The 13113-nt window shown below is 51.1% G+C and overlaps 1 protein-coding gene across 2 annotated transcripts in view; it reads left to right on the forward strand.

Annotated features, from left to right (window-relative positions):
* Positions 1-8819: 8819 nt before the first annotated feature.
* VILL (villin like) overlaps positions 8820-13113 on the forward strand; it is a 33128-nt gene continuing 28834 nt past the window's right edge. The window contains exon 1 of one of the 2 annotated variants that reach the window (XM_084507695.1): positions 8820-9082. Coding sequence is in view for 1 of the 2 variants with exons in the window: in XM_084507694.1 (XP_084363820.1) it covers positions 9876-9985 (110 nt within the window). In the remaining variant the exon portion in view is untranslated. Of the gene's footprint in view, positions 9083-9740; positions 9986-13113 lie in introns of those variants that run through there. The other variant, XM_084507694.1, reaches the window with a different exon arrangement.

Here is a 13113-nt window from a genome sequence, read left to right on the forward strand (position 1 = left end):
TAAAGGAAGAGAAAATGGGATTATTTAAAACATTGCTGTTATTTCGGGTAAGCTGCATGAAAAATGAAATGGTTGCTGAGGGATGGTGGATACAGTCATACCCGTACCAGTACTCAGAGGGGGCTGCAGGAGAGCTGGGGAGGGACTCTTGGTCAGGGAGTGCAGTGACAGGACAAGGGGAAATGGCTTTAAACCGAAAGAAGGTGGGTTTAGGTTAGATATTAGGAGGAAATTCTTCACTGTGAGGGCAGTGAGGCCCTGTCCCAGGCTGCCCAGAGGAGCTGTGGCTGCCCCATCCCTGGCAGTGCCCAAGGCCAGGCTGGATGGGGCTGGGGGCAGCCTGGGCTGCTGGGAGGGGGCCCTGCCCATGGCAGGGGGTGTGATTAGATGGGCTTTGAGGTCCTTGCCAACCCAAACCACTCTCTAATTCTAGGACTGAGTGGGCAGATCGTGTTTGCCTCTCCTGCAGGAGAAGTCCAAACAAACAAGCATACGGCAGGACACCAGGAGGCTGTGCCGCAGGGCGCTGCGCTGCAGGAGAGCAGGGAGATGCAGAGGATGACAAAGCCTGGATCTCTTACACGCTGCTTCTGAAGGAAAAATAACCTCAAGTTTAAAAAAACAAGCCATTGCCAAAAAAAAAAAAAAAAAAAAAAAAAAAAAAAAAAAAGGCTCATTCTAGGAATATATTCAGAGGGAAAGTTATGTAAAATCTGGGAAACCATTGCTGCTGTGCTACTCAATGCCAAGGAGATTTGGACGGGAGCTGTGTTCAGTGCCAGTGTGCCTTAAGGCAGAAAATGCCGATGAAGTGGACTGGCAGAGCCACAGATTGTGGAGAGCCTAACCCACAGGGAAGCAGCACACTGTGCATTTCTTCTCAAAGAGAGAATTTGTCAGGATTAATGCTTGTTTTTTAGCAGGATGTCTGTCCGATTGCTGTCCTCTCTAGAAAACAGCATTATTTTCAACCAAAAAAATAATAATTCAGCAACATATTAGGACTACCACATAGCTACAGCCTAGCCGTACATGGTTTAAGTAGGGACATCGCCTATCTGGACCAGAGGAGCATTTCACCAGCACGGATGCTTCTTCCTCTGGACCACCCCATGCAGACACCATGTGCCTCTGTAGGTACGTGTCTGCAGATGGCATTTTGTGGCACGAAGGCATCTGGAAGAACCTTCAAAAGCAAGGATTGTAAAAGCCTCCTGCTCTCAGCACCCCCAGGATGCTGACCTGCTGCTGCTTTGCTTTCTGAAAGTGTTTTAGAGGCATCTTTGGGACAGGTAATCCAGCTGGGAAGGCTGGTTAGGAGAGGAGAAAGGGGATGTAAGGAAATAGCTTCACGCCTGCATCATCGGAGATTTGAAACGCTCTGGAATTTGGCTGAGAGCTGGGGTGTGGGTTTTCATTGAATAATCGACAGTTTCTGGGTACTGCAGAAAATGTTCCTGAGAGATCCTGAATTTGTCACTAGTGCATGCAAAAAGCAACCCTGTACCAGCAGGCTGCTCCTCTCTCTGCATTTTTACATATAATGTATGGTCCTCGTAAAATGGCAGGAAACTTCTTCCTTCTGGATTCATTCCCCCCCCCAAGCCAGGAATGCCACCCTGGAGGCATCTTTTGTGCTCCTCTCCCCAGATGCCTCCTGGAGCTGGATTTGTGCACAGAAGGAATGTGGCCTGCAGAAGTCCTCCCCAGCACGTCTTCCAGCAAAAGGAGCCCATCCGGATCCTCAGCGGGGAGAGAAAACCTCCTAAAAGCAAAGGTCACTACAGGAGATGAAGGAGAGCCTCTTATCCAACTCCTCCGCCCTCTTTGTGAATGCTTTTGGTTCCAGGTGAGGCAAAACCCACGCAGAAATGGGCAGAAACCCCATGTTTGAGTGCACGGTGATGCGATCATTTCCCCGGCATCTCTTTATCTCCTGTCCCCAAGCAGGTTTGGCTAGAAGTGGAATGGTATTGCTCATTTGCACAAGGATTCCCCGAGCACGACCTCTCCCTCATAGTAGAAAGCCCACGAGGAAGGAACACAGGTTTCTTGCTTGGTGTTTGAACTGGTGACTGGAACTGCCCAGGAAAATGCTCGCAGCTCACAGGTGTCGGTGCTCTGACCCCGTAAGGACGGGCGGTGTCGATGTTTGCCCTGACTAACAACCAAAGCACTCCGGAGGATTTGGGTGGACCAGCCTCAGGGCGAGGTTTTTCCTCAAAATGGGAGGGTTTTGCACCAGCAGATCCTCTCGTGAAGAGTTTGGTGGCAGCTGGGGTGGCAGCTTGGGTCCTATTGCTTCTTGGACCCAAACTTGCAACTAGCTGTGATGTACGGCCCCATGGGTTGTGCGGAGGACACAGGAGAGCTGGGCTTCACCTCTGGCTTTGACTTTCTGAAGATCTTTAGTGACAAAGAGATTCAACTCTCTAGGCTGTGATGTTGCCTAAAACACAGCTGCAGGAGTTCTGCAATCATTGAAGCAACCAGAACAGCACAAACCAAGTTGTTTCCCTCAAACAGTTTTCATGCCTTTCATCTCCCGTTTTTTGAAGGGAAAACCAGAAAATCTCTGTGGGTTCTGCCCACCTGCTTAACATCCTATTTGTGTTCCTTGGGCTGATCTGCAAGAGGCAGGTGGAGATGATGCTGAGAAGTCCCCAGACCACGCAGAGGTGTGCCCAGCACACTCATGCCCAGTGTGCTCCACCCGAGCTCCTTCCAGCACTGCGACGGGTTCAATGTCAATTCACTGGGGGTAATGAAGCACATTGAGCACCCTTTGGGGACCATGAAGGGCAGGGAGGGGTGATGTTTAACAGGGTGACAATTTCTCAGCCCGGAGGGCAATTCATTTCTCCTGCTCCTTCCTGGTTGGCATACAGAGGGCTGCATTCCTGCAAACAATAGCTCGGCCAGCCTTGGCTACCTGCCGTGCCCACAGTCCTGCAGACACGGTCCTGCTGCTGCCTGCAGGTCCTGGGGACCAGCAGCTTGACCCCTTCGCCTCCTAGGGTTTGAAATCCATTGGCTGTGACACTGATTCCATGGGGGTGACTGCTGTATTGGCAGAAGTACGGGGCTTTGGGATTTCAGCAGAGGCTGCCTGGGGAGTCACAGCAGCAGCCAGGTCGCCGAAATGACAGGGATTAAAAATTAAGCTTGGGAGGGAGGGTGGGGTGATTTTGTGGGCACTCAGGTATAGTCACCTACGCAAGCAGTCAGGTTTCCCACAGTAGATAAAACCACTGGTCTGCCTGAATGCTAAAAATAAATGGTGAGGGTGAGAGCTCCAGCAGCCTTCGCCACCGGGGCATGTCTCCTGCAAACTGCTGGGGACCCACACTGACTTTCTGCTTCTTGCACAGGCTTCCCATGTAATTGTGGCCCCAAAGGCATAAGTAACCTCCTTTTCTCCATCCTACTTGTTCAAGGTGCAACTCCCATGCCAGGACAGACCCCAGGATCTCCGGGGATGTGAGCACCACGATATGAGCAAGTTGCTCCTCCACCAAGGGCTGCCGTGGTCACACAGCCATTAACTGGTGCTGGCACAGCCCTGCCTTCCCTGCGTGTGCAGTCCTTGCTGTGAAATGTCTGCTTTCTGCTGGATTCAGCTGCCGCTGGAAACTGCTGAGGCTTTGCTCGATGACCCTGACCAAAGCGTGCTGGAATTCGCTGGGTTTCATACGGTTTTCATTAGGGCTGCGAGAGAGCCCCTGAGGTTTTGTGAAATTCCTGAGCTATCCGTACGGCAATGTGCAGGGCTGGCCGGTTGGTAGGGATGTTTGGTTTTGCTGCTCCTCCCTGCTCTCTGCCTTCCTCTCCTCTTTCTCTTCCCCGTCAAGGTAGGCTCTGCTCTCCCTAGGGGAACATCTGCTCCGTGCTGCGGCTGAGGACTGAAGACAAAGTGGTGACAGGACACTTAGGAGGAGGTTCGCCTTTGTGACCAAGTCAGCAGGCTGGTGCTTGGGTGATTTGGGCTTATTTATGCCTTTATTACTCAGTTCCCACATTAATACTGCTGGGGAGACCTTATCCATCTCCCTGCTACTGATTGAAGACTGACGTGAGAGAGGTAAACACAGGGCCAAGCTCCCACAATCGCTCACCCTGGGAGGATCAGTTTAGGTGTCTGCGCTTGCTTTGTGAAGGGCTGAATCAGGATTTGAGATCTCTAAAGGAAGTTGGTAATTTAGTAAGGGTTATTAACAGCTGACAGCCCCGAACCTCAGCTCAGCTGGTTGCAGTTTATGTAAAACCAAGGAAAACACTCAGGGAAAGGAATGCAATAGCTCGGTTCTCCTGCACATCATTCCCCTGGGGTTAGACTCTGTGTAGATCACTGCATTGCCTTGAAGCTCACCTCTTTAGGTTCTCCATCTCTTTCCTTAAAGGACCAAGTCCTGCTGAGCCTGCGTTGACACCGAGTGCTTCCCCAAAGCTTTTTGGCTTTCTGGAGAAAAAGAGCCGTTTTCTGAAGCAGTAGAAAATGGAAGCACAAACCTCATCCATCCTGGCAGGCATCCAGCCAATAACCTGAAGGACATCAGATGCCCAAACTCCGCACCTGCATTAGGGGTAGGGGCTGACGGTGACATGGGGTGAGGGGTCTGGGGGGCCTCGTGCTCTTCTGGAAGCTTCCCCAGATGAAGCAATGCCCTGAAAACGGCCGGATCTGCGCTGGGGCCCCACTGCTGCATTCCTCCTCTCCATTCCCTCTGGAAAGCAGCCAGGGCCTCTGTTTGCCCATGCCACACCGCACGGCCCCACCTGGGCCATCCTGTTTGCTCAGCACACCTGTTAATTCTTGGCACGAATGAGCAAATGGAGAAGGGAGCAGAGGAACCCGCGCCCCCCGTACCCCCAGGCAGGGCCAGCAAAACTGATTGACCTCCCAAAGTGAGGAGCAGCTCCCTGAGGATTTTCATCCACGTCTTCCCAAATATAATTTTGGAAAACAAAATTTGGTGCAGCACAGCACCCTGCAAAGCCTTCGGTAGTGGTCGGTGCTCACACAACGAGGCCAAGGGAAGGCTGGCGTGGTATGGCCACGTCCTTCAATGTTGCTGCAGAGAGGGCAGATATCATTGCTGAGGTGTTTCTCCTTATTATCAGAGACTTGGAGTTGTGCCTGCCACCTCCAAGGATCAGCTGTAGATATTTTAAGTTGTAGAAGAGTAGTTGGAGCCTGAGCAGAAGCCCTGGCAGACCTTACTGTGGTGCTAGAAGGTGACACCATCTCTGGCCCTCTCTCCTTTTCTTTTGCAAGTGGGACTTTCCCTCATGAGCCTAAGGAAATACGAGCCTCATATCCCCAGTTCTCACCCTATCATAGCTGGCTTAAAATGGGGTTTGCACCGAGGTTGCCAAACAATAAATTGGAGCAACCAGTACAGGTTTGGCTGTGCCAGAGGTACTGCTCCTGTCTCAGCCTGCTGTGAACTGTGGGCTCTAGGAAGACAAACCAGCTTTCCAGAGCTGCCACCAAGCTATTCCTGCCTGAATTCAGCGTTTACCCTTGAGTCTTGGCTTGCCACAGCCACTCCTTTCTTCCATGTTGGGAGGAGAGGGTTTGGCCCGTCCTGCCCCTATGGGAACCGATGTGTGCAGGGCTCCATTGCCCAAGAGCCAGGATGGGAGGGCTCGTCCGAGGGATGGAGGCATCTCCATGTGCCCAGAGCTGCCTGCTGAGGTAAGGAGGACTCACTGCCACCAAAGACCACTTCGTTCTGGCCAGTGCAAGACAGCCCTGCACGGGAATGCTCCTCACCCAGTGCCCAGGCACCTTCCCCGATCCCAAGACGTTTCCATTTGCTGCAGTTAACCATTAACCAGCACACCACTGCCCAGCAGAGACAGCTCCATGCTGCCGTGTCAGCTGGATCTGGCAGAGATTTACCCTGAGAAATACTTTCCATTCCGAGCCCTGACCTCCACCGGTCCAAACCCGCCAGGCCAAAGAGCAAAGCTGCGTTCGCCTTCCCCCACAGCCAAGTGCCTCCCCTTGCAGGCAGCAGGGCCTAATCCTGAGGCTGATTCTCAATCCCTTCTAGCTGTCCTCCAGCCCTGCCTTGCTCATGGGCTGGATGCTGAGTGAGGAACCTGTAGTAAAATATCACTTTTTGGGTCAAGGAAAGCTCTCCTGCAGCATTCTCAGAAATCCATGCAGTGCCTGGCTACTACCAGTCATTTAACCCTGTATAGGTAGCAACGGGTCCCTGCACTGCTCTCTTTTATGTGTTGTTTTTTTTTTTTGTCTCCTTCCCTCACTTCTCCAAAGCATGAGGCCCCTGCCGTGTTATCTCACCCGCAGGGTTTGGCCTTTCCCTCTTCCTCCCGGAGCTCTGTACCCGAAAGCGGGGTGGAAATACCTTTGCAACGTGTCATTTGACAAATACGTCCTTGGCAGAGCTTGTTTCCCCGTGCACAATGTTAACCTTGTCCACAGGCACTTGGGGTGGCCAAGGGTGAGGCAGATGGGGGCCACTACATTGCCAAACCTTGATCGTGTGCTTCAGCAGAGTCTTCCTCCCGGTACTTGCTGATTTCCCCAAGCATGTCGCTTTGACAATGTCTTCAGTGTCTTAAGCTTGCACTGGGACACCGAAATCAGCCTCATCTGCCAGTTGTACATATGGAAAATATCCTTTAACCACAAGGTCTTTGAGCTCTGGGAATACCAGGTCAAGGCTCAGGATGAGAAGAGGATTGCATCAGGTCATGCATGTGTGAAACGTAGCTGGGACGGGAACAGCTCAGATTATGTACAGTTACAAAACTCAGGCCATTCTGTTTTCCACCAGTACCAAGCTAAACTGCTTGGAAATAATGTTTTCTGCTCCGTAACCCCATGGCATGACCAAAATCAGCAGGAAGCAAAAGTGCCTACAGCTCAGCCCTGAATGAGCCCATATTTTACAACGAACATTTCCTTTTCCCTCAGCACCGACTGTTCTAAACTGCTGTACATATATTTCTACAGATTTGGGCTCCTTAGCAGCTCAGCAAGATTATTTATTATTATTATTTATTATTATTATCTCCCACCACAGCCAGGTGTATGACCCTCGAAGCTGGTGAGGGCTTTGGGCTGACTCCTAAGGTAAAGGCAGGCCCTGCTGGAGGTCCTCATCTCCTGTGGGCTGGAGGGAGACCCAAAACATCATCCCTCTGCTCCCTGTAACATGAATTACTCGGCATGAACTTTTCAGAAATGAAAAGAATCAAAAACGCAAGGTGAAGGCTGTTACGGGTTTTGTGAGCTGTAACCTGCTGATATTAAGGGACAAAATGTTCACTGAGATTTTGGCATCTTCAGCTGTGAAACCACGAGCTCTCTGAAAGGTTCCTCTCAAATTCGGGCACACACAGGGTGAACGAGCAGGTTCAAGCCTGCACCCTGATCTGCAGCCATCGTGATTAGTGGCCCGCTCGTCTGTACCAAACGTCATGAGTACTTTGGGCACTCTTCCCAGTAGAGGTTCCTCAGCTCTGAGGTGGGTCGTTTAGACGAGATCTGTGAAAACTGTGTTGGTTTAATCCAGCATGTCCATTTTAAGTTAATGTGGGTTGTTCTAAGAAATTCAGAAAATGGCAAAAGATGCTTCTTATTTACTTCCTAGTCCAGAGAGGCTGTGGTGTCTCCATCCTCGGAGATATTCCAAACCCAACTCTACACCATCCTGGCCTTTATGGCATCTCTCTGCTACACGCATGATCTTCTTTCTTCTTCCTGAGTGCCTGGTGACGCTTTCCCTCTGCTGCAAAAGGTGGAGCAGGGCTGATATTCTCATTTCATAGGGAGAACAGGAGATGGATGGGATTGATGTTCAGAGGCTCATGGCCTCTGAACCCATGGCCCCTTTCCTATGGGCATCAGTGGAAGCCTGGCCTCTGAATTTCTCTGAAGGTCTAGGTCAGAGCAACCTGCCCAAAAGTGTGCAGCAAATCAGTTGAAAAGCAGAGGTTTACATGCAGTCCTCTCGGTGCTGGGTAGTCCTAACTACAGGGACACCCAAGGTGTCCTGGTCCCCAAAGGCAAAGCCACCTGGTGACAACAGGCTAAGACGTGTTGCCTCAACCCCTCTCCAGGGTTCCCACCACCAGCCACGAGCAGTTGGGACAGAAAGGAGATGGCCCTTTCAGAGGGGCTAACTTCATATTACAGCCCTTGCAGATGCTTTTTTTCTTAACGATGATCCACCATATCACGACATGTGTCCACATGTGTGTTGCCAAGAGCATCACAAGGGCGAAACCCATCCCATTTCTGATATATCCCTTCTGTCAGGGAGGTGGGCATGCAGCCCACCTATCTGAGTTATCTCACGCCACGTCTGAACCACCAGCTACAGGCTTCCCCAGTGAAGAGGAGAGCTTTCTGCAGCAAACACTGCCAGCTTTGCAGGGATTTTCTGGTTTATCATTATTTTCTCCTGGGAGGGCAGCCTGGCTGCATGCTCCGGTGCTCCGTCACATGCCTGTTTCAGCCTTTAATCCTTACGGCAAACCTCACCCCCAGGGCTACACCACGGGAGATCGTGCAAGTTTTCTGCCCACAGCACCTCTCCCTCAGACCGTTTCGGCAGCTGGCTCCCAAAATTTGGGACAATCAGAGCCAGGAACAGGAGCTGGGACGCTGGGGCCCAAGTGTTGATGTGGCACGGAGCAGCACCGCGCCTGGCTCTGTGCAGCTGAGCCAGAGAAAAAGGGAGGAAAACCAACTCCTGCCCTTTAAATCTGGACAAAACAGGTTTCTAATTAAAGCAGCACTTAACCATTAGCGCTGGGCGAGTGCAGCGCTGGTGGATGTTTGATGCAAACAGCGAGTTGGTTGAAACTCTCTCATACTGGCTCCGTCTTTGTCCCTCGGTGCGCAGGGGGAATGGGTGTGATCCGCCAGTAGGAGTGTCTGCAGCTAAGTAGGGGATTGAATTACCGAGCACTGCCGTTCCCTAGCTGACAAGGTAGCAGAACAGCAAACAAAAAGTGCCTTGAAACTAGCTCACCAAAGAGGAGAGAAAGTGCTGGGCGTGCGGAGAAGGGAGACCTGCGAGGATACCGGGCCCACTGAGAGGTAAGCAGCTTTTCTGCACCCCTCCTGCTTGTAGTGGGAAGGCCAGAAGGGTTTCAAGACTGCTCTTGCTGGGTGGGAGAGCCAGAAAAAAAAGAAAAATTGAAGTATTTCATAACATAAAAAGCTCTCCTGGTGGAAGCCTGGGTCTCTACTAAAAGCAATGAGCCCCCCAGATTTGCACCATGCCTGGTGCTGCCGCTGTGACCGCGTAGGCACCAAGTATCGGCCGTGGTTTGGAGGACACATGCTTCTCGTTGAGCTCTCTGCACAGAACAGCTTTGATTTCACCCAACGAGCAATTAACGGCATTTGGCTTTAACCCGGTTTGTTTCGCTTCTTGCTGCCATGGGGACTTGCCCAAAGCCCGTGTGATGTGGTTACGGGTCCGAGCAGGGAAAAAAACTTGCTGGAAGTCCTGACCCATGGGTCTTGCTGTAGTCTAATGGATAAATCTGCTAATGGCTGAACGCCGGGCTGTTTGCTCTACCAGTACAGATTGTTTTCTCTCCTTGTTCATTTGAGATGCAGATTGCACTGAGATAAAACTGAGTTGTAATGGAGTTGAGCTGCAGGCTTACTTGCCAGTATTTTTCTTAGGCGTGTCTATTAAGAGCATAAATATTTAACAGAAAGGAGAACCGATATGAATTAGCATCCGTGGGAGGTTTGCGTTTATTCAAGGCTGCCCTAGCACAGGTGTAAACAAATATTACAACAGCTGAGGCAAACTGGCCCCACCAGGGTAGCACTTAGTTGGTGAATCACCCAGGTGCTCTTTACGCGCCACGGCTAAATGGGTAGATTAAAGCTTGAAAAGTGGAGATTAGACAATCAGAGGGCATCAGGCTTCCGTGTTGCTGGGGTTTTACCATTCCTGCCTGTTTCCTTGTGTTCCTCTAGCAGGTAAGCCTGCCCTTCTCCTCCTCCAACTCCCTTCCCACCAGGCTCATGCTATGATTTCCTAGGCAGGACGTGGTGGCAACAGTTGTCAAGGTCCCCCAGCTGGGAGCAAAGGTTTCCTATTGTGACCACAAGCGGTGTCACCCGGGTCTCCTTCCTTCCCCCGTGTCCTGGGGCTCCTGGTTAGGTTGAGACAATGAATCTCTGCTCTTGACTGGCCAAGGATACTGAAGATGCTCATGGCGTCTCTTGGTCTTTCCTGCTGACCTGCACGTGTTTTTCTGGACTTCAAGTGTGGTGGTTGTTACCTTTTCTGCCCTGGAGCCCCCAGGGAGGTATGGGATGTGTGGCACGTGAAAGAGATGCACCATGAGCTCTGTGACTTCAGGCTGGGTCTGTGCTGAGCACAGCCTGTTGGACCAGAAAGTTTTGATAAAGCTAAATATATCACAGCCTGCTTTGATGCCAAGCTCTGAACTGCCCTGTGTGACGAAGAGGAACACAGGGCACGGTGAAAGCCTTTGTGCTACCTGCACCACCCCTGGAGAAGGAACGTGCCCTGATGAGCCCTTGTTACTCTCAAGGAATGGGCTCCTTGCAGCCTCCTGACTCTTGCTCAGTGACCGGCACAAATCCACGGGTTGGGCTTTCTGTCTGCCCTAAAAGCTGCTCTGCTATGTGTGACATGTCCACCTGTGCAAGGAAAGGCTTTCATGCGGACACCCCACACCCAAAATATCTCAGCTCTGTCCCTCTTTCATTACCACATACTCTTCAGCTTCTCTTCACCCCTCAGCCAAACACACCTTGTACAGTCACGAGGGGATACATGCTTCTGAAGCCCATTAACACCTCTCTATGCTTTCCCTTTCCACATAAAACAACACTGGAAATGGTCTCTCTTGGATGATTATTCATTTCCATTGAGCGTTTTGGGTGCAAAAGGAATGCAGAAAAGGGTGAATGTTGTCCCCAAGTCTTTGGCATCCTTCCGTCTGAAGAGTCCTCTTATATGTAACGTTGAATTTTAGCACAAGCTCCAGTTGCCTTGATTTCCAAGGACCTTTGCTTGAAAAAGAAATCCTACCACCCATTATTTGTCTTTTATCTGAGCCTACTTGTGCTTATCTAAGGCTGTGCTGGGCAGACTGAAACTTATCCTTACTTTACATCCACGTCAAAGGCATGAGGCACAGGGGATGCAAAATTGCACGGTTTTGCTCCATCCTGGGCATTTCCTGTGGAATGGGCTATTCAGAGCAGCCAGCCTCTCCTACCTAAAAATGTCCTTTTGCCATGCCCTGGAATGAAAGAATAGGTTTCTGGATAGCCCTTTATTTAAAACTGCTCTTACAAAAACAGGCTAACAGAATAGGAAACGGGCGGCACTAGACGTCGTGCTCTCTTTTGGGTGACTGAAGCTGTCGAGGTACCCGCCTTCTCTTTGGGAGGCTGCCAGAGCCTGAATTACTGTCCTTTGCTGCAGCCTAGGCAGCAGCTCTCTGGGCCTGAGCAAATCCCACCCATCCCATCTTTCAGAGGCCTGATTTCCCTCTCAGCACTCAGACAGACCTCCCGTTGGCAGCTCTGGTTGCAAAACCAGGTCCCGGGTGAATGACTCTTTCTAAAGCTCTTTGCAGTGCTTGAAGGGATGTTTTATTCATTCGGCTTCATGCAGTGTCTGTGTTGCTCTCTCAAAGCTGGCCTTCATTTCCAGCAAGATGGGGCTGCACAACCTCCTCGCGCTTGCGTGCTGAGGACCTGTGTGGGCTGGATTTCCCTTCTCACGCCAGATGAGTGCCAGACACACTCTGAACTCCCCTCTGGTTTCAGAGAAGCTTACAGGATAACGCCAGTGTGGGTGCTGCTGGGGTTCCCTTGAGAGAAGAGAAGAAACTCACTCTTATCTTGTATGCGTATGTGTGTGCACATGTGTGTGTGCATTCTTGCAATAGGTAAAAAATTGTTGTGTGCAGTAGGCAAAAACCTTAACTTTTCGACTTAGTTTGTGAAAAGGATGGTGTAGGTGGGCTTGGTTGGGTTTCACTGGGGTTTGTTTGTGGTGTTTGGCTCAGTTCTCGCTGACATACCTGGGTCAGGGCCTTCAGACCTGGGAAATAAGTCAGGGTTTTGGGCACGGAGGATGGGGCTGAGCTCCCACGATCTGCGAGAGGTGAGGGACGGTGTGGGACACTGGGATCTCCACACGGGGGCTTCCCTCGTAGGCTGAATCCCTCCTGACCAAGGTTCACCAGATCTGCCCCTAAACCCAGTGTCAGGAAACCACACAAGGAGAGTCCTCAGACTTGAGCACCTAAAACTGAGATATCCAAGTGGGTACAGATGAATCCCATCCTTTCCTGGCCTTTTCCCAGGCTCTTTTAACCCCACACAGTGGCCTTTCTTTGGTATCAGCTGGGAAAATGCCTTCTTTTGGGGGTCTCTTCCCAGCTGTCCTTACAGCTAGCTGTGTGCCTTGCCTCTACCTTAAATTTCCTGCATGCATCTGAGCTCCGGTGCTCCCTGGGGCTCAAAAAGCTCTCGTAGACATAACCAAACACATGTCCTCCTCCCTGATGTCTCAGCTCTTGTTTTACTTACCTGCGGTCATTAGGTTTAACAACGCTCTGTTAAAATGCTGGTGTGGGAGAGGATCATACCTTTTTTTTTTTTTTCCTGGAGGCGGTGAGGAACAAGAAGTTTCTGACAATGCTGCTAACCGAGCCGCTTCTCTGGGAACCAGGAAGAGGAATTAAAATGGCCTCAGCTTTGTTTTCCTTCTGCGTGCATCTCTTTGCCTTCGCTGTGGCATGGAGCCCTGCCTTTGGACGCAGGGCTGGTCCCGAGCCAGCGATCGCTCCCTTTCACCAGGGCAGGAAGAGCTGAAAGAAAGGAGAGATTTGTTCGTCATGAATTGGCAGGCTTCTTGCCTGCCTTTCCCTGGGGATGGCTCTGTACCGTTACCGACTCAATAACCTCATGACAAGGAGCCAGGGGTGGAACGGATACCTCTGGAGCAGGCGTGGGTCCAGCTGCATTTTATTATTTGAAAATAATGCAGCTGGCACCGCACCAGGGGCAGCGCTGCTGCAAGGCACTTGCGTGCAGCTTCCAGAAGCTGCTTCTTGTGC

The sequence above is a fragment of the Aythya ferina genome (assembly GCF_964211825.1).
Source record: "Aythya ferina genome assembly, chromosome: 2".
Classification (NCBI taxonomy): Eukaryota; Metazoa; Chordata; class Aves; order Anseriformes; family Anatidae; genus Aythya; species Aythya ferina.